Source organism: Phaethon aethereus (genome assembly GCF_964289735.1).
Source record: "Phaethon aethereus genome assembly, chromosome: 16".
Lineage (NCBI taxonomy): Eukaryota > Metazoa > Chordata > Aves > Phaethontiformes > Phaethontidae > Phaethon > Phaethon aethereus.
Window position 1 is genome coordinate 1158553 of NC_138592.1, and position 20208 is coordinate 1178760.

A 20208-nucleotide genomic window follows, 5' to 3' on the forward strand; every position below is an offset into this window, starting at 1 on the left:
CTGCAGCCTGTGAGCGCGGAACAGCCCACGCGGGCCAGGAATGACTGCAACACCTTTACTGCACCATGTAACCACATCAGAGAGTCCCCAGGGCAGCTGGGATGGAGAAGTGCTGATGGCAAAGGAGGGGCTTTGCAGCTCGGCACCTCATCTGGGCCCGGCCGTGCCATGCGCTGGGTGAGGGGCCTGCGAGCGGAGCCTGGCTGAGCGTTGGACGAGCGGCATCTCCTTGGCGGGGACACTGAGGGCCACCTCGGTATCCGGCGTGCACCTGAGAGAGAGAGGAGAGTTAGGAGGGGCAAAGCAAAGAGCAGGAATAAGCCGCTGTGCCTCAGCTGGTTCGGTGTGAGGAGAAGCTCCTGCGCGGCCATGGCTGGAGGCGGGTGACAGCTCAGATGCTCTGTGCAGCCAGTCAGGGCTCGGAGCCGCCCTGTCCCCAGCATGGCAGCCCCATCGTGTGTTAGCTGTGCCACCTTGTCCATGTCCCCAGGGTCTGGGATAGGTTCTCAGCAAGGGGGGGCTCGGACACATGTTCTGGGACACAGGACAAAGCAAGCGGCTGGGGGAGCAGGGGCAAAATCTTTTAAACCAGAGGAGGGTTGTTGTGTGCAGCCCCTGTTCAGCATGAGCCACAGCCCAGCCCGACCCCCAGCACTATTTTGCTTTTTGGCTCATGCTTCATGGTCTACCCCAGCCCCTAACGGCTCTGCCTACAAAAGAAATGAGCTCCCGCCTGAGCCCTGCTCCATGGCCCTTTCTGAGACCACGCTGGCAACTGACGCCCCTGCAAGGCAGGCTTGCTGCTCGGTGGCCTTCCCGGAGAGGCAGAGCCAGACGTAAGCCCTGGGGCTCCGAGCGGGAGAAGGAATGAAATGAACCGCCACTGTCAATCCTGAAAGACAAACAGAAGTGGAGAAAGCCGGTTGGAGCAGCCAGGTACATCTGCTTTCTCGCAGAAAGAGGACAAGCACGGCGAGCTGGGCTTGCTCAGAGCTGCGCTCATCCATCTCCATCGCAGTCCAGGACAAACTGTGCGTCCAGAGTGCCGCCAGCACAGCAGGGCTTGACGCGGCTGGTGAAATCCACCCCAGGCCCCTGAAGCAAGAGGATTTTTAACGGGGGAAAACTGAAATGCAGATGGGAATGGATACGCAGGGGGTTACAGCTCCTCTGGGCTCCATGCGCTGCCAGTAGCACGCAGGGACCCAAAGGCAGGGCAGCAAGAGCCCTGCCCTCCTACGCACCCTTATGCTTCCAGGCTGAGCGCAGCTCGTGTCTGATTTTGCTCTTTCAAGAAGTAAATTCAGTGTCTGGAACCAAAGAGTTATTTAGAAAAATGAAGGGCTGGTGAAGTCGTGTGAAAAGTTGCAGGGAGGTCAGTGGGAAAGGGCTGCGGGATGGCGGAGAGGGCTCTGGCATGGGCTCCCGCCTGTCAGGGCGGGTAAGCACCAAATGCCTGACTTGTGATGTTACAGAAACTTTCCACTTGGGCCTTTCTGCTATTTTTAACTCTTCTCCCAGCCACCCTCAGTAACCCCAGCCCCACCAGCTGTTGAGTCTAATTAATTCCCCTTTTTTTTAATCATTTTTTTTAACTGGAAAAAAATTAAGTTGCACTAATCCATCATGCAGCCATTCGCCTCCCTCACGCTCTCCTGACATGTTCCAGGCTTTCCTCCTGCTTCGGCTCGTGCCTCCACAGTGCGGCAGCCATACCTGGCTTCCAGCTAAAACCCAGGCCCTGGGGTGGGGGACCCAGCCCCTCTTGTCACCAGCACCACTGCTGGTTTGCCGGGTAAGCCTCTGCTCATCCCAAGGAACGATATTTTCATGCAAAATAACCCCTGCGTGGGCAGGAGGTGCAGAGGAGGCGAGGGGCTAGCCTGCACCTGCAGCGGCAGGACGCGCTGGAAGGGAATGACTCCGTTAACAGACGTCCCTGTGCCAAGAACAATTTGTATAGGCAGTTGCTGTAAATAACGCGCGTATGCACACTGCTCGGCACACAACTTACAGGTTTCGGGCTACAGCATACTTAAGATCTAAACACATTTGACACATTTTTTTTCTCAGGTTTGTGCCCCTGGTCAGAGGACAGCACAGAAAGCCGAGGCACCTCGGTAGCTCTAAATCATTTGTGATTTTTGGGATTTGTCCCATCCCGGGCAGGACTCCGCAGCATTACGCCTTCAGCCTGCTGTACGTATGGTGGAAAACAGCGTGTCACAGCTGGCTGTTGGTGTGCTTCAGCCCACAGGCTTGGCCCGTCTGCGTCTGTCCCTGGAGAGGAGAGCCCAGCGTTCCTTTGAGTGAGCTGGCAGGGCCTTCTCCACATCAACGCTAAGTCTGGATTCGCCTCATGCTTTGTAGTTCTTATATCCAGTATCAGCACAGCGCACGCTGGTAAGCAGGAGTGGGGATTACCCACAACCTCTGCTCGGGAAGTAATTAGCTGCCACAGAACTGGGGCAGGGAAAGAGCAGTGAGAAAGTACAAGAAAGTTTTGCCTTTTTGCTGCCAGCCAAGGCTGCCGACACATATTTTACGTATTAGGGACATGGCTGCCCATCTTTGTTCTCAGGGTGTGCTGGTGCCATTTCACACAACCAGCAAGGTGGCTCTAGATGAGCAAGACCTGCCTCGGCAGGGATGCTCCTCGCGAGCCTGCCCGTGACCCTCACTTTTGTTTCCCAACTACAAGGCGAAACCAACAATAAGGTAAGAGTCAGTGTAGGCACATGGGCCTCGAAAAGCTCTGCTGGTCCTGACTGTCCCCAGCTGTGGCCGCTAATAATCTCCCCTTGCAGGATGGACAAAGGGAAGCCCAGAAGAGAGATGGGATGTGACCAAGCCTGACAGCACATCAGTATTAGAGCTGTGGTTAATTCCTAGCTGCTCTTAGGCAAGACCATGAGACCCTGCAGTCACCTTCCCAAGCAGAACCAACGTAACTGTGGGTTTATATCCGGGGCTGGGTGTAGGTTTAACAGTGACGTCTGTCGAAACGATGGGGTTAGGTTATTAGCACTCGGTACCAAAGACTCGGCAGCCCAAGGCCCCAGAGAAAGGGCTGTGCATGCCCACTGACCAGCCTTACTTTGGTCTGCGGAAGAGAACATCAGCAAAGATCAGCTCTCTTGGGTCTCTTGCATTCTGGCGGAGTGTCTGGATGCTTCTCTTCAGCTCACCGATCTCCTCTTCCAGGTCTTTAATAACCTGAATGAATTACAACACTAAGAGTTCTTTACTTTGCAATAGAAGCAGGAATTGAAGTTTTAGAGAGTTTGCAAACAGCAGAGCTAGAAAACATCCCTCATGCAAGTCAGGCCCTAACTGGCTTCCTGAAACACCTGCTCATCTTCAGGATGCCCTAACAGCCCACTGACTCCAGTGGGAATGGAAGGCAACACACCCCACTATGGCAGACAAAATCCACATGAAGGGCATGGCTGAGGGCGGCTGGCTCTGCTGCACTGCGCTGGTTCTTCCCCAGCTCGCTCACCTCCCTTTGCCTCAGAATTTCACGTCGCAGAACATGATTGTTTATCACCATCTGCTTCAGGCCATCCTGGTGCAGCAACATGTCCTGTGTGGGTGAAGAGAAGAAAACCAGCTGAAGAAACTCTGCAATAACCACCAGCACGAAACTCTGCCACTGCTGGGTGCCAATGCTGGCCATGTCCAGATGTGTCACTCTTCAAGGAAATAATTTCTGCTCGAATAAGGTTTGGGTTCTGGCTCTAGAGCGAGCCTGTCATGGAGATCATGTTGTGCTGATCATGGAAAAAGACTGAGGAACTCAAGAGATCCCGTTCAGTTTCCCAGGGAAAGCTTTATTAATATTGCTTGGGTAACTTCTATCTCCTGTGCTTACAAATTCACCTGTAACAGGGCACAGCAGTTCTGCATCAGAGCAGGCTGTAAACGGACTCAGTAATTAATATTTTCTTAGTGCTCTCAAGCTGCTAACCCAGGAAAAGTGCTAAGCACATCATACGAGCAGGAACTGTGCAACAAGAGTTCATCCTATTTTGGGAAGAACGACAGCAGTCCCTGCTCTGTAGTGCTGCATGTGGTTTAATTTCCTCGTGAATTTATTACAAACATATGTGTGCCACCGCAGCGGTGTCACAGCCAATTAGTGAAGCAGCTACCTAAATAATGTAATAGAACAGGGACCATAAAAGCAGGGTGAATGTTGGGTCACAGTGCACACACCTCTACGTGGCAAACTCTCCGGAGTGAGTCTGAGAATATTTCAACACACCAGACAACAGCAGCAACTCAGAAGCGCTTCTCATGTGCCCTCCCAGCCTGACAAACAGCTCCAGTATGGCATAAGGAGGGGAGCAGCGATGTTCTCTTACTCTTTGGGTGCTGGCTGCACCGTGCTATTGCTACTGGGCAATGTGTGGCAGCCCCTGCCTTGTCTCCCAGCTCCCAGACAATGATCCCCCTTGCTGGGACAACACATGAACTCCACGAACCTCCACGACTTTCTGTAACAGCGCCTCTTGTTCCGCCTGTGCCTTCTCTTCCAGTTCTTCCAAGATGGCCTTCCCCATTTCTTCTGTCTTGTTTTTCTCCTCCTGAGGACAGCGGGAAGCAGTGCACACAAACAACAGGAGCATTAGGCAAGAGAACCATTGCGTTCCTTCCTTCCCTGCCCTCTCCTTCCTCCCTGGCAACACTGCAGGGAAGGACAGGTCTCAGCACCTGCTGTTGCTCCTTCAGGTTCTGGATGCTGCGCTGCAAAAGGGCTATCTGGACAACTTGTTCTGGATACTGCCCATCAATGTAGGTCCGCAGGATGCTGAGCTTGTCCTGGAGAACATGTACCTTTGATGTGACTTCATCCAGCTGCTGCTGTAGCTCTGATTGAAAGTTAAAACAGAAAATCTCAACCCAGGGGTGCCAGAGCTTCGCTTCTTCACTAAAGAGCCTGTCCTGCGTTTACCTGAGCCCTTCTCTCTACAGAGATTACACACCCTCAGGGAAGCGGGAATGGCCACCCCGTGACCAGGTCCTGCCCCAAAGGGATGGTGCAAACAGCCGCCAAGGAGGTGATTCTTCCCGCCCCCGAGCACAGGCTGCTGGGATTCAGAGGGGTCTCCCCCTCCTGACCAGCTGGCAGGAAGATCATCCCCACAGAGCAAATGGGATTCATTTTCAGAAACAGAATTGTTTGACATTTATAAGGTCAACACGGTGTCTTTAGCCTAGCAGATGGAAAGCAAAGGTAACACGGTTGGATAGGCTGCATTTCACAGCAATGTGAGCAACGCACGTCCCAGATTCTTTTCCATTGTTTTTTCCATTTCCTGGAGCTCTGCCCTTGCTGTATCCAGCCGGTTCTGGTTGAAGGTCTGCACCATTGCCTTCACCCTCTGCACAGGGAGAAATCCAGTCACTGCTTATTCCACAGAGCTCTGAAACATCCCCCTACACCACCCCTGGTGTTCCTCAGGTGCCATTGCTTGCGTTAGCAGCACAGAGGGATCCGTCGCTGTGGCTGGTACAGCTCGTGCTCTGGGGAGCAGAGTGGTGCGTCAGGAGCCAAGTGCGTTACAGAGGGATAGATTTGGGCTGTTACAGGGGTGACTACTGTTGCTTGGGACAGTTACAGCCATGGTGCTCTTGTGGCTTTAAAACACACACAAAACAAGAGCACTTTGCAGGTTCTTTGGGCACCAGAGAGCTCCCCCCAGGGCTGGGGGTGCTCCAGTCACACTCAGTGCAGTGGAAGGGGCTGGGCAGTGCCTGGCCCTTCTCCAGTACTAACAGGAGTAACGGGAAGTTCTGCTGAATTGGGTCTAAAGCCTCACCTGAAATACTTCATACTGCTGCAGCAAGACCCTTGCTTTCTTGGCAGTGGTGTCATCAGTGTGCTGGATGTCCTTAATCAGCCGGCAGTTGGTGTCTGCCAGGCGGGCACTGCGTTGCTTCAGCTCCTCGACGGCATTTTTCTTCAGATTGGTCAGATTCTACAGGAATTTGTGGATTAAAGTGTTGCAGACTCCACCAGGGCCACCTACCCCATGTTTCCCTACCATTGTCTGCTGTTCCTGGAACATTCCAGTCGCATGGTAACAGCACCAACAAGGCTCTGGCCACCCCGGCACCACACAACAAACCTCAGTCTCAGTGCGGAGGCATGCTGACTTCCCCCATACAGCACAACCCTGCTCCCATGTTCCTTACTGGAAGGATCACCATCTCTTCTATAACCATCTTTCACCTACTAGAAAATCTGTGGTCATGTCCTCCACCTCAGCCTCCTCTTTGCTAGACGGAGAAAATCTGATACCAACAGTCTTTTCTAACAGGTCACATTTCCTAAATCTCATCCCTCCTACTGCTACAGTCTGGGCTCTCTCCTGGTTTCTCTTAATTTTTCTTGATACACAATATCAAGGTTAGATTTCACCAGCATTAAGCAGAGCAGCATAATTACCCCCAGTGTATTAATAAATAAACACGTGCCATTTTGCTAGAGTGAGTCAGACCGCTAGAATTTCCTCCATAAAGGCAGCCAGGGTAACCGTATGGATTTGCTACCTACGTCCCAGTGCTGGGTATTTGTTGCACGTACTGTGGTAATTTTGATCTTTTCCAAGGTTTTAGCTAATTCAGCCTTCTTGAGCGCTAATTTCCTCTGAGTAAAACTTCTGTGTTGCTCTTGGGATGATGATGTCTCTGAAGGCAAGGGTGTTTTTTTATTCAGCATAAATGCAACTGGTAAAATAAAAAAAGAGGCCTGTGGTTATTTCACAGTCCAGTTTTAACACTTTACGTCTACTCTCTCCTGTGATATGTCACTGAGGGAAACATAAAGTACAACTGAGAGACTGAATTCAAACCTTCTGCAGCCCCAGCAAAAGCCACTCGCAGTTACAGCCCAGCAGCCAAGCCTACAAAGCACTCCCTGGCCTTTTCTAGCTCTCCCCCTTTATTCTCAGCATTTCCCCTCAGGTAATTTTCTTTTTGTGGCTCTTGCTGAATGTATCCCAGCAGAAAGCACTGGGTTAATGCAAACGCAGCCCCAGTGGGCAGGGGCAGCAGGGCACTGTATAAGGGAATCTCCCCCAACCTGGCTTGTTCTTCTCTCCTTTCTTCTTGTCCTCACTGGTGAGCAGTGGCAAAGTCAACCTGCGGGCTGGAGATTTCCTCTCCTCTGCTTCTGGCTTCTGCTGGTTGCTGTAATCCTAAACTCAGAATGACAGCAGCACAGAAAAGGTGGGGAGTCAAAGGCGGTTTGCGAGCAGAGACCTCCCTGACGTGACCCACCGTTCTGACTCCCCGTCGCAGTGCCTCTGGGGCTTCCAGGTGCCCCTTTGAGCCCTCTCCCAGCAGCAAATCTTAGGTCTGTTTGAGAGACACTGCGTTTACAACCGGAGTGCTGTAAGTGCCATCAACCCCACTGGAGCAAAAGACTTACTATTCCCTGGGGCTCCTCCATGACACTGGGCCCCGTGCGTCCGTCTCTGCTCAGGCTCTGGAAGGGAAAAGCGTAACCCCGGCGAGGAGGCCCGTGGCTCTGCCGGTCCCCACGGACAAGCCTCTGTGCGTCCAAAGTCAGAGCAGAGAGGCAGCGACACCCCTGGGCTATGGCACCCTCAGCGAGCCGCCACCTTCACCTGCCTCCCTTGCCCCCCGGAAAGCCCCTACCCATCCTCTTTGCCCCATGGGGAGCCTCTGCCCATCCCCTGCGGGGAGCCTCCCTCCCCACACCCCGCCCCACGGGGAGTCCTCCTGCCTGTCCCCTGTGGGGACACCCCCCGGCCTGCTCCTTTGTCCCCCGGGGAGCCCCCAGGGGACCCCCATTCCCCATGGCCCCCCCGCCATGCCCCCCGGGGATCGCCCGTACCCCGCGTCCCCTCCCCGGCCCGGTCTCCATGGCGACAGCAGGCCGGTACGGAAGCCGGGCGGGGCCCGCCCTCAAGGGAAGGAGCGGGGGGCGCCCCCTGCCGGCTCCGCCCCGGAGCCGCACGGCAGGAGCCCGGGGGCAGAGGGGCGGGATCCACCGGGCTGGCGTCTGGGCCGGACCGGAGAGCCATGCGGCATCTGGCCTCGGCTGCTTGCGGGGCCGCTGGGGCTGTGAGGCCGCGGTGGCAACGCGGGGCGAGGGCCGGCCGCCCCGGTGAGCCCGGGGCAAGGCGGCGGCGGCGCACGGCGCCAGTGGGCCCGCAGCAGCCCCCTCGGGGCCCCGCAGAGCTGTTCTGCTCTACGGGCATTGCCGTGCTAAGGCGCACTCGCCTGGTCCTGCCCGCGGGAACGGGCGTGAAGCCCTGCGGGTCGGGGGGTGTGGCCGAGCAGGTGCACGGTGCCAGGAGCCATGCTGGAGCTGCGTGGCGGGCGCCCGGTCCCCGGCACGGTCCCTGGCCACAGCGGGCGAGGCCCAGCGCGATGGGGGAGCCGCGGTGGGGGGTTGTGTGGTGTCCTCCGGGCAACGGGGCTCCGGGAGGGCTTGGGCAGGGCCGAGGGGCACAGACCAGGCCTGCGGAGAGGCAGGCTCCGGGGCAGGCCGCAGGGCCTAGGGTAGGCCACAGGGCCCGGGTCAGGCCGCGGGCGGCGGCGCGGCACCGGGCCCCGCTCGGCCCCCTGTTACCACAGCAACTGGCGGTGGCGGCGCAGCCAATGGGTGCGCACCCTGCGGCGGGCCCGCGCGCCGCGGCGGCAGCCAATGGGCGCAGCCCCTGGCGGGCAGCCCGCGGTCTCCAGGGCAACAGGGCCGCCGCCGCCGCGCCATTGGTGCCGCCCGCAGCTCCGCGGAGGGGGCGGGGCCTTGCCGGGAGGGGCGGGGCCTGACTGGGCCGGGTCGCGCCGCGGGGGACAAGGCCCCACTCGTGGCACCGGGGTGGCCGCGTGGCAGCCCCATGGGCAGCGCGTTCCCCGCCTGGCAGTCTCCGTCCCCGCCGCCCCGCTCTGACCCGCCAGGAGCCGAGTCCTGGCGAGACGCCCCGGGGACCAGGGACAGTGGGCGCCCCCGGGAGCCCGGTGGCCCGGCAGGGGCGGGGTCCGGCAGCAGCGCCCCGGGGGGGGGCAGAGCCGCGCCCAGGCCGGGGTGCGGCTCCCAGGGAGCCATGAGGGGTGCGGGGGCTGCTGGGGGGTGCTCACGTTGCGGGTGCAGGGGCCACCGGGGCCACCGGGGAGCGCGGGGCCGGGGGAGCAGCGGGTACCGGCGGGAGCTAGAGGGCCGGGTGGGTACCGGGGGTCACGGGGAGGTACGGGGGTGCCCAGGCCGGGGTAGCGGGAGGCTCGTGTGAAGGTACCGGGGATCACCGGGGGTGCCGTACTGCTCAGGTGGGGGCACCGGGAGCTACCGGGGTGCCGTGGCGGCGGTACCGGGGGCGGCGGGGCGTGCCGCCCTGCCATTCTCTCCAGCAACCCCTCTCCGGAGGGCTCCCATTGGCCGAGCTGGATATTCCCCCCCGCCCCGCGGCCAATGGGCGGGGAGGGACGGTGCCTCTCATTGACAGAACCGGCGCGGCGGTGTTTACCGGGGGCGGGGCGGCGGCGGCTATAAGAGCGGCACCGGGGGGCATGCGGCTCCCGGGCTGCCCGCACCGCCCCCGCACACCCCCGACCCGCCGCCGCAGCGGCCCCGCACCGCATCCGCCGACTCAACCGTTGCAGAGCATCCCCGGGCCGGTGCGGAGCATCCCGGAGCACCCCCGGACCGGACCCTTGCGGAGCATCCCCGAGCCGGTGACCGCCGGCCCGACGCGGGGTCTCTCCGGATCATCGCCGCGGCCGCCGCCCCGGCGGAGCCGCCTCCGCCGTGCGCCCCCGGGCCCCGGCGCCCCGCCCCGCCGCCGCCCGCTCCGCACAATGGGGGCGGCGCGGCACGGCGCGTAGCGGCGGGCGGGGAGGCGGCGGCGGAGGAAGAGGAGGAGGAGGAGGCGGCGGCGGCGGCGGCGGCGGGAGGGGCCCCGGCATGGTGCAACGCGGGGCGCGGGGCCGGGGCGCGGAGGCTCGGCGGGAGCCCTGCGCCCCGCTGCCCACCCGCGAGGCCGGTCCCGCGTGGTGCAAGACGCCGAGCGGGCACATCAAGCGGCCGATGAACGCCTTCATGGTGTGGTCGCAGCACGAGCGCCGCAAGATCATGGACCAGTGGCCCGACATGCACAACGCCGAGATCTCCAAGCGCCTGGGCCGGCGCTGGCAGCTGCTGCACGACTCGGAGAAGATCCCGTTCGTCCGGGAGGCCGAGCGCCTGCGCCTCAAGCACATGGCCGACTACCCCGACTACAAGTACCGGCCGCGGAAAAAGGGCAAGGGGGGCGCCGGCGCCCCCCGCCCGCGGCTCCCGGGGAAGATCAAGCCCTCCGTGCTGGGCCGCGTCGCCGCCGGCCGCCGGCAGCCTGCCCCGCCCGAGCCCGCGCCGGAGGCGGCCGCCGGGGACCCCCCCGCCGGGGAGCGCGGCCCCCAGGAGCCCCCCGCCGCCGCCGACCCCGAGCCGGGGGGGCCGCCGGAGAGCGGGACCCCCTCCCCCGTGCCGGCCGGGTCGCCCCCCTCCTCCTTCAGCTGCTCCGACGAGGAGCTGGAGGAAGAGCTGCCGGGGGCGCCGCCCGGGCGGGGCCCCCCCGGGGCCACCGGCGGTGGCCTGGACTGGCCCGTCTGCGACAAGGACCACGACCCCCTCCCGCGGGGAGCCCCCTCGCACTTCGAGTTCCCGGACTACTGCACGCCCGAGGTGACGGAGATGATAGCGGGGGACTGGCTCATGTCCAGCATCTCGGACTTGGTCTTTACCTACTGAGCCCCGCGCTCCGCAGGTAACGCGCGTTTGCTGTTTTTTTTTTTTGCCCCCCCCAATCAGGTCGTATAAAAAAAAAAAAAAAACAACCCGAACAAAAACCCAGGAAAAAAAAAACAAACCGAAACCAGCTGTTTACATGCAGGAATCAGGTATTTTGCCTTGAAGCCGCTGGAAGGCAGAGCTCCCTGCTCACCCCATCCCCCGGGCACACACCCACTCCTCGGCCGTCCGTCTGTCCGGCTCTTGCCTCGCGACCGCGGGGACGCGTGGCTGGCCGCTGCGGTATGAACTGCGAGCATCTACCGGGGTTTTCATTGTCGGCGCCCAGCCCCTTCCTCCGGCAGCGGCGGCCGCTGCGGTGTCACCGGCCATGGCTGCTCCTGGCCGCTCCCTTTCCCGCTGGCCGCTGCCCCGTGTTCACTCCCACTCTCCAGGCAGCGGGAGCGCCCACGCCGGCCCCGGCTCTCGGGGCCTGCCTGCTCTCTCCGTTCCTTGGGCAATGGCCCATTCCTTTTGCTTTTTGACGGCCTTTAAAGCACGTCTTAAATTTTCTCCTCTTCCTTGTCGCAGCCCTTGGGGAGGGATCCCCAGCTGTGCCACGTCCAGGGGCGGCAGAGCCATGCGGAGCCGTCCCTGCCCGATGCCCCGTTTCATGGGGGCCCCCAGCTTCGGGGGTTCAGTGTCCCATGGCACCGGTGCTTTCCTTGCGCTTTCCCAGCGGCGCACGCTCCCCGCCGCACGCTTTGGGAAGAGCGAAGTTGCACGCACGTGATCCACTCATGGACGCGGAGGCTGTGTTGCTCCTCTTGCCAGGCAACTGTGCCGAGGAGGCTGTGCCGTGGGGGGAGCCCATGACCAGAGCCACCCCGAACCCCGGTGAGGACGAGCCCTTCCCAAAGCAGCCAGCCCCCATTTTAGCCTTGGAGCCGGGGCCCGCGCAGGGCTGGCTCACCTTGGCCGGTGGAGCTGGGTGCCGCCGCGCCCGGCCGCGGTGGGCGATGCTGCCGGGGTGGTAGGGAGCAGGCAGGGCAGGGCGGTTGGGAAGGGACGCTGCAGGAAATCTGCCTTAAGCAACCACCCAAACGGGGCCGAGAGCAGCGGCAGCCGACACCGATGGGCGCGCGGGGTGTGGGCGATGCTCCGGCGCGGCGCTCCTCCATGCAGCACCAGGCCGTGTCCCGCTGCCGGCTGCGCCAAGAGCAGCGACATCCTGGCAGGGTGCTGCCAAGGAGCTTCCCGGCAGGGAAGGTCCTGCCGCAGTGGCTCCTCCAGCCGGGTTTTTCTTTGCTTTTCCTAATGGCTCCTTCCTGCAATGAGCTGCCTCCTCCCGCTGCCAGGGAGCACGTGGCTGCAGCGCTGGCTCGGCAGTCGTCGCAGGCTGCGTTTGTGGGGCAGGGGCCGTGCTCAGGTACGGCTGTGCTGTGTGGGGGGCTGCAGCGGACCCCGGCCACCCCGAGCTGCCAGCCCTAGGGACGTGGCGGTAGCAGGGCTCGGCAGGGACCGCTGCTTGGAGCAGCCCCCGAGGTCCCCCATGCCCCCAATTCCCCAGGGCTCCAGGTGTGCGGGAGCCCCTCTGACCCTTCCTGGGCAGTGGGGTGCTGGGGGCAGTGGGGCATCTGCTCCCTGGGACTCTGTCTCCCTGTTGTGGGACTGCCGGTTCCTCTGGTCGCAGGCTGCCCTGTGCCTGCCCATTGCCTTGGGGCTGGCCAGAGCTGCGACCAGGGGAAAGGCATCCCCACACCGGGGGTCCCGGCATCCCCTGGGGAGGCTCAGAGCAGGGGACCTGCCTGGCCCCGCTGCCAGAGGTGCCGGTGGCCCCATCTCAGCTTTGGGGACAGGCACTGCGGCGCAGGGAGAGGTGTGTCCCCGGGCCCTTCGCAGGGATGCTGAGTGTCCTCGAGCCCTGTCCCGGGGGGCCTGGGTGTCCCCCGGAGGCGCCTCCCTGACGGCCAGCCATCAGCAGTGTAGATGTGTTGGTGTGTAGCGGTAGCTGTGCGTGTGTGTGTCGGCGTTGCGTTAGCCACGGTGTTTCAGTAGCCCCGGTGCGGGTGCCAGCCTGCGCAGGCAGGCGGGCGTCACGCATCAGACACGTGTTCCCCGAACAGAGCGCGTCCCCGGCCCTGCCCGCCCCGAGGCCGTTCCCCACCAGACCCAGAAAAGCCAAATAAGCGCCGGGCCAGCCGCAACGCCGGCAGCCCGCTCCCGCCTCGCCGCCGCCCCGGGGGGTCTCTGCCTTCCCACCCCCGGGCAGCCCCGTGCCAGGAGCACGCCAAGCCCCTTCCCACACGTGAGCCGGGTTTGGGGTGCCCGTGGGGCCCCGGGGCTCTCCGACGCGCACAGATCTCGCCCAGCACCTCGGTTGCCTTCTCGGGGCGCGCGGCCGCCGCGCGTCGCCCATGGGCCGGAGCGCTCCCTCCACGGACTGTCAGGCGAAACGTTTCCTCAGGAGCAGGTTCTGGGTCAGCGCCAGAACCGGAGCCAGAGCCGGGGCCCCCCCGCCCCGGCCGCAAGCACAACACCATCCGCTTCGTCCCCGTCCCCCCGCCCCCCTCCTGCCCCCTCCTCGAGACTCGCCGGGTTGTACTCGTTGGGGGAGAACCGTTGTGGACAGTGGTGGATTTTCTGTGCCGTGTGGTTGTAGTGCTTAGAGACCCCCCCAGCGTGCAGCCCCCTCCCGCTGCGCCCCCCGCCTCCCCGCTGCCCGGTGCTGGCTGGCATGCGTGTGCGAGCGTGTGTGCGTGCGCGTGCGACATCCCGTCATCACTAGAGACAAAGCGAATAATAATAATAATTAATAATAAATGAATAATAAAAATAAACCAAACCTCTCTCAGGAAGAAGCCGCCCCGGCGGTGGCCGAGCAGGCCGGGGTCCCCGGAGCCGGCGGGGCCCCGGCGCAGCCTGCGGACGGGCGCCAGCGCTCGGGGTCACCTTTGTAGTGTCGTGTTAGTGAAGGGTTCCTGTATCTGTTGTCCTGGAGAAATAGGCTTTTAGCCGAGGGGCAGCCCCGGTCCCCGTCCCGTCCCGGGGGGTGCGACGCGGCCGGCTCCGGCCCTGCGGAAGCTCGGCTAATGGTTATCCTGACTGTTGTGACTATGGAATAAAGTGTGTTGGTCTGCTGCCCGCGGCTCCGGCTCCTCCTGCGCCGCCTCGCTCCTCCCAGGGGCATGTGGGGCTCCCAGGGGGGATGTGGGGCTCCCGGGGGCCAACATCCATCTCTCAGGCATGTTAGCTCCTGCCCCGGTCCATGGGTCCCACCCTCAGCCCTGGTTCCCGTGGGCTCCCACACCAGCCGTCCCCTGGGGAGGGTTCACCCTCATCAGCCAGCGTGGGCTGGGTGTCCCCTGGGAGCGGTGCCACGCTGCTGGGGGGTGTGAGCACGTGTGTGTGTGTGTACACGTGTGTGCATTGCCCTCCGTGTACATAAGCACCCGCTTGGCGTGCGGTGTGTGTGCCCTGTGTGTGTGCAGGCTGTACACGTGTGCGCGGTCTGTGTGTGTGGTATGCAGATGCACGGGGGGGGTGTGCATGTGTGTGTGCTGTTCACGCACGTGCTCCGTGTGTGCCTGTGCGTGCCGTGTGCTGCACACGCGTGTGCTCTGCCAGCTCTGTGCACATGCAGCCCCATGGTGCCACCAGCTCCACCCGTGGTGGGGCTCAGCCTGTGGGAAGGGTCCAGGTGGGGGCCTGGGGCACTAATCCAGCCCCGCAGGAGGGGCTGGGGGGGGCACAGGGGCCATGCACTGCTTGCGTCACCCCCTCAGCTGTTGCTATGGCAACAAGGGGAGGCTGGAGCATCCCCGGGTACCACTGGCCCCTGCTGTGGCCCGGGGGATTCTGGGGACCGGGCTGTCCTGGGGGGCAAGATGCCCGAGGTGGCCATGTGCAGGGACCCCCCAGCCCCAGGGGAGCACAGGGCTGCACCTGCTCTGGGCCAGCACCCAGCACCGCCCGGGCCCTGGGGTGCGCCGGCCGCAATCCCGAAGCGGCGAAGCCCCGGCATGGCGGCACAGCCGTCCCCGCCTGCGGGAAGCTGCCTGGCTGGGCCAGGAGTAGGGAGGCTGGTGGCTCTGGCCCGGCCACGGTCCCGGCTCGCCGGCCATCGCTGCTGCCCTCCTGACCTCGCCACGGGCCGGGGCCGCGCGGGGCCGGGTGCCCGGTGCCCGGCACTGCCCGCGCAGGCACGTGCACACGTTGCTGCCACGCGCCCGGCTCTGAATCACGCGCGGTGGCTGCACGCAGCATCTCGCTGGCTCCACAGGCAGCGGCGGCTCCTGGCCTGGCAGCGGGGACCCGCTCTGCCCGCTCCCTTCCACCCCGGCACGGCCCCCCGCCACCCCCGCCCCAAGTCCCTGGAGGAGGACGGTGCTGGGGCTGTGTTGAAGCTGGGGGCTGGCTGCCCACCCATGGACGGGGCCGTGGGATCCCTCCCGGACACGAGGGCAGCAGAGGGACCACTGCCGGTGACGGCACTGGGACGGGGAAGGATGTGCTAAAGCCTCTGCCCCCGCCCCCCCCGAGGTAAGCGGGGAGCAGGCAGGGCAGGAGCAGGCAGGGCAGGAGCAGGCAGGGGTGCGGGCAGGGGAGAGCCTGTGTGGGGACATGGGGGGATGCAGGATGAGGGCAGCCTGGAGGGGCAACGTGATGGGCACCAGGGGTGCACCAGGGTGGTCCCCAGGGTGAGCCTCCCCTAAACCGTGGCAGCACCGGGCTGGGCCCCCCCAGACCCCTGCAGGTGAGACGGGATGGGGGGGACAAGCGTGTCCCCAGTTCTGGGGACGCCCAGGCTGGGGCCGTGCGGGGGCCGGCGGGTCCCGCGGCAGCGCGACCCCCCGCCAGGCCTCGCCGGCGCAGGGCTTTGTTCAGCGCCGCAGCCGGCACCGAAAGGGTCCCGACCCCCCCCCCCCCGCCCTCCTCGGGGCTGACATTTCCACACGCATCCCCCACTCCGCGCGCACGCTCGCGCGCACGCGCAGGGGCTGCAGGCGGTTCCCATGGCAATGCCCCAGCGCGGGGCGGGCGGCGCGGAGGGGACGCGGTGGCCCCGTCCCCGCAGTGTGGTGGCCCGTGTCCCCGCAGGGCGGCGGCCCCTTGGCCACCCCAAAGGTGGCCGCGGCTCTCCCCGCCACCGCCCCTCCTTCCCCGTCGCCGGCCATTGGGTGGCTGCGGATGGCCCGATGTCGGGCCCGATCCTGCCAGCACGGCGGCGGGGGCCGAGCCGCGGCCGTGCCCGCTCCGGAGCCGGCCCAGGACGGGCAGGACCCCGCGGTGCAGGGGGGACCCTTCCTCCGTCCCCTGTGGAAGCCCCACCGGGACAAGGGCAGCGAGGGTAGGAGCTGACTCGGCCCCACGGGTGCTGCGGCTGCATGAGGGGAGTGGCTGTGGGTCCCAGGGTCCCGTCGCTCTCCCTACGGCTCAGTCCGGCCCCCCTGTGCCCCGCCGGGCCCGATGCCTGCCCGTGAGCCGGACTGCAGCTGCGGCCGCGGGCCCGGCGTGGCGCAGGGGAAGTGGCACGGGGTCCGCTCCTGCCTCCACCTCTTCTACAAGGACTGCACCGGGGGCAGCCCCGATGGGGATGGGTCCTCGCCCCACGGAGCCTGGGCCCCCCTCATCGGGAAGGTAAGAAACCCTGAAAACCCTTCCTCCCGCCTCCCCCTGGAGACGCAGCCTCTGCCCGCAGCCTGCGCCGGGTGCATCCCGCTGTGGCACTTGGGTGGCCCTGTCCCCAGGTGAGCCTCTCCGCGGGGACCCTGTTCCTGCTCCTGGGGGCTGCCGTGCTGGCTGCCAGCTCCCTGGTGCCCCCAAAGCTGGAGGGGATCGGGGAGGAGGAGTTCGTGGTGCTGGATGTGCAGGCGGTGCAGTACAACCACGCGCTGGGGACGTGCCGGCTGGTCGGCATGGCGCTGTGCACAGCAGCCGGGGCGCTGGGCGCCATCGGGCTCCTCTCCTGTGTGCTGGCCCCATGCCGCCCTCGGGAAGAGGAGCAGCAGCTCTTGCCCATCCTGCGTCACAGGCCCCCGCCGCGGCCCCCCGCTGCCTTTGCCCCAGTGGGGACAGCAATGCCCTTCGGTGTCTCCCGCGTTCACAGCGTCCAGCCCCGGCGGGACGCCTGAGGCTGGGGAGGCGATGGATGATGCCTGGCATGGGGCCAAGTCATGCTGCACCCCGCGAGTCGGCTGGAGCACCTGGTCCTGCTTTGTGGCCAGCACTGCGGAGCATCTGGCTCGGTCCCGGCATGGCCACCACGTCCCACTGTCCCGCCACTCTGCGGCCCCAGCACCCCGGCTTCCACAGCTGCTGCCGCTGCCACTGCTCAGTAAAGATGACCAGAAATCCCTTTGCTGGCGGCTCGGTGGCCATTGCTGTGTCTGTGTCAGAAACGCCACGAGTGCTGGGTTTCACGTGGCGGCTGCCACCTGCCCCCGCCGCTGCTAACACCTCATTCAGTTTGGCGAGGAACCGGATCAGAGCCTGGGAACGAAACCATTTGGCCCAGTTTCCCTGCCAGAGGGTGCTGAGGCCGTTGCTGGTGGCCGAGCATGGCGGTGGACACCTGGGGGGCACAGGGTATGGGGATGGAGCAGGGGGCATGGTGTATGGGGACACATGCAGGAGCTGCCCACACTCCCCGGTGCTGTGAGGCTCCTGCCCCACGTCTCCCTGAAGCTGGGACCCGTCAGGGCTTTGCATCACCCCACAGCAACGCATGTGTTGCAGTAACAGGCATCGTGCAGTGCACCCGGCGTGTCCGGCCTGTGCAACCCTGGGGCACCTACCCACTACCAGCACGGGCTGGCTGCGGTGGGCACTGTGGGGGTGCCAGGGCCCCAAACTCTGCCTCCCATTCCCCCAGCTTGGCCCCATGCCCTTGAGAAAGCTGAGCTGCTCCTGTGGACCGGCATGGCCGGTAGCCTGGCACGCTGGCATGTCGCCACGCTGTCTCCCACAGCATCACGGTGAGAGCGTGACCACGCTGCGGCAGAGCCAGGGCATGGGACCTGGCCGGTGGCTCCCAGCAGCTCCTTCAGTAACCCCGGGCCGGACCTGTCTCCATGCCCTTGTAGGGCACTGATACTGGTCATGCATGGGGAGGGTGGTGGGGCAGGCAGGGCGGGCAGGGAGCCAGGCCAGGCTGGGATGTTGCAGTTGGGCTCACAGCAGCATCAGCTGCAGCAGGGAGGGACAGGATGGGATGGGAGCGGGCAGCCGCCAAGCCCAGCCCGGATGCAGCCCCGAGGAAGCAGCTGGAGGAGCCCCAAGACAGCCCTGCGTTGGTGAGGCCAAAGCCCCCACACCCCCAGCCCTGTGTGCCCCGCAACTGCCGGCCCCGGCGGATCGGGCCCTACATCCTGCTGGGGCCACGGGACGGGGCTGCTCCTGCTGTGCCAAGCATGGCTCCACCGAGGCCAAGTACAGCTGCCGGGGACGGGCACCCCACACTCTCTGCCCTGGGAACCGCTCTTCGAGGAGGATGGGGAGGAAGAGCTGCGCAAAGCTCCCGGAGGTGCCAGCGAGCAGGTGAGGAAGAGGAGAGCTCCAGGGCACGAGAGCAGAGGTGCCCAGGGGTGCAGCTGGTAGCTGCGGCAGGATGTGGCTGCCTGAACCAGGACGCCACTGGGAGGGCTCCACGTGTGCCATCAGCTCTGGCTGCCTGACCCTGCGCCTTCGGGGAACTGGGGGACTTGTGCTGCTGGCAAAGCCCCGATGGCTGGGGGGTCAAATGCAGCCGCAGCCCCCACCCTCAGCCCTGTCCCGCTGTGCTGAGCCACGCCTGGCCTGCACCCACACAACAGCACCTGGGAGGGACCCGCGTATTTGCACAGACCAGCATTTCCCTGTCTGTACTCTTCTTGGGTAAATAAAAGACCTGTGACCTTTCCTTGGGGGCTGTTCTCTCCACTGAGTCCCACAGAGGTGCAGCTGCCTGGGGCTAGGCCTGGGTGCGTGCTGGGCACATTGGTGCCGGCAGGCGAGGGACCCCAGCAGCCAGTTTATCCCCTTGGCTGGTGCTGGGCTCGCTGTCCGGGCTCCAAGGCAGCGTGCCAGAGCTGGGCATCACATTAACACAATAACAAAGGCACATGGCGCAAGGAATGATGCTGTGCTGGCTCTCCAGGCTTCCCTCTGCTGTAAAACCTCAGCCCTGCCCCCTCTCCACCCCTCAAACCCCACCAAGCCGCCAGCAGCTCCCCACACCCTCCAGGTCACTGCCTGCGTCCTCCTCCCAAAGGGCTTTGAGCGCTAGTGAGAAAAATTGCTCCTGAAGAGGAAGCCAGAGGGAACTAAAAATAGCCCTGGCCTGATCCAGCAAACACGGCCGCCAGCCTCGTGCCACCCAGCAGAGCCCGTTGCCAGCCCGGGGCAGGCAGCTGCGTCACCCCGGCTCAGTGGAGCATGCCCGGGCGCTGGAGGCTGCATGGGGGAAGTGGCGATGGCCGGGCCTCTGCCGATGGGCACCGTGCCCGGGATCTCCTCCCGTAGCCAGGCGCCTGGCCCGGGGCACAACGGGGGCCGGGAGGTCAGGCTATTTACAGTCCCACTCTGCCTGCCGTGCCGCTGACAGGGGGGACACCCCAGAGAGGGGGGACACCCCAGAGAGGCACGTGCAAGTCCTGGCATTTAACCAAAGGTAGACAGACGGAAGGAGAACAACAACCAGGGCACGCAAGCACCATTTGGCTCTGCTCCTGCTTCTCTTCCCACGGTGCTGCTGGGTGTGAGGCCACGCAGACCGGCGGCTGCAGAGCTGGCCCGGCCTCCGCAGGAATGTGCCAGCTCTGGGGCACAGGGTGCCACGAGAGCAGATCTGGCACCCTCGGCCACACACCATGCTGGCACAGGGGGAGGGGAGGAAGCATGTTTAGTAACTGTTTATTTTACAGTTATAGGGTTTGTACAAATCTGCATTTACACGGGTATGTATAAGTCTTTGTACAGAGTGACTGAAGTACCCGAAGCCACCGTCTCCTCCCAGGCCCCTCCTCTGCTCGGGGACAACGCAAGAACTAAAGTGCACCATGGCCAGAGAGCAGGGGGGCTGCAGGGGCTTCCCCCCAGGTGCGGCTCCAGCCATCCCCTCCTTCGGGACAGCGGGGCAGTGGACAGAGGGGTCTCGGGACCTCCGGCAGCACCCTCAGGTCACCACAGACTCTCCTGCACCACGAGTTTCTAAAGTGCTAAATGGCCCAGCTCTCCGCCCCACGCCGCTGCTGCCCCGGGGAGGTGCTGAGGGCCAGAAACAGGCTCTGCCTTCAGCCTCGCTGGGAGAAGAGAGCCGTGGGCAGCCCCCGGCTCTCACCAGCGGTGCAGACAGCCCTGGCTCGAGCCCCAGCAAGCGGCAGAGGGAACAGGTCTCGCTGCCCGGCTGCTGCGAGAGCTGGTTCACACACTCTGGCCTTCAGCCTGCAGAGAAAAAGGGAAGTTCTCTGCCCAGAGCTTTACGGAAA

General features: G+C 63.8%; 3 protein-coding genes across 3 annotated transcripts; 2 read left to right on the forward strand and 1 right to left on the reverse strand.

Moving 5' to 3' along the window:
- Positions 1-124: 124 nt before the first annotated feature.
- Positions 125-9375, reverse strand: LOC309410688 (uncharacterized protein C20orf96; the record flags this gene model as incomplete). The annotated part of the gene is given in 10 exon segments (XM_082007133.1): positions 125-271; positions 3098-3216; positions 3503-3586; positions 4488-4658; positions 4660-4874; positions 5288-5387; positions 5826-5984; positions 6593-6735; positions 7091-7205; positions 9118-9375. Coding segments are annotated over 10 exon segments (1488 nt in total). The 3' UTR covers positions 125-147.
- A 562-nt stretch (positions 9376-9937) lies between these two features.
- Positions 9938-11141, forward strand: SOX12 (SRY-box transcription factor 12; the record flags this gene model as incomplete). The annotated part of the gene is made up of 1 exon (XM_082007307.1): positions 9938-11141. The coding sequence occupies one exon, from the start codon at positions 9938-9940 to the stop codon at positions 10760-10762; it is 825 nt and encodes a 274-aa protein (XP_081863433.1). The 3' UTR covers positions 10763-11141.
- A 5060-nt stretch (positions 11142-16201) lies between these two features.
- NRSN2 (neurensin 2) lies at positions 16202-17595 on the forward strand. The gene is made up of 2 exons (XM_082007316.1): positions 16202-16381; positions 16492-17595. Exons 1-2 carry the CDS (start codon positions 16211-16213, stop codon positions 16873-16875), a joined length of 555 nt encoding a protein of 184 aa, XP_081863442.1. The 5' UTR covers positions 16202-16210; the 3' UTR covers positions 16876-17595.
- Positions 17596-20208: the final 2613 nt, after the last annotated feature.

Coding starts and splice junctions, on each gene's coding strand:
- NRSN2 (XM_082007316.1), top strand. CDS start 16,211: ATGCCTGCCCGTGAGCCGGACTGCAGCTGCGGCCGCGGGCCCGGCGTG. Junction 16,382..16,491: donor GGGCCCCCCTCATCGGGAAG/GTAAGAAACCCT, acceptor CCCTGTCCCCAG/GTGAGCCTCTCCGCGGGGAC.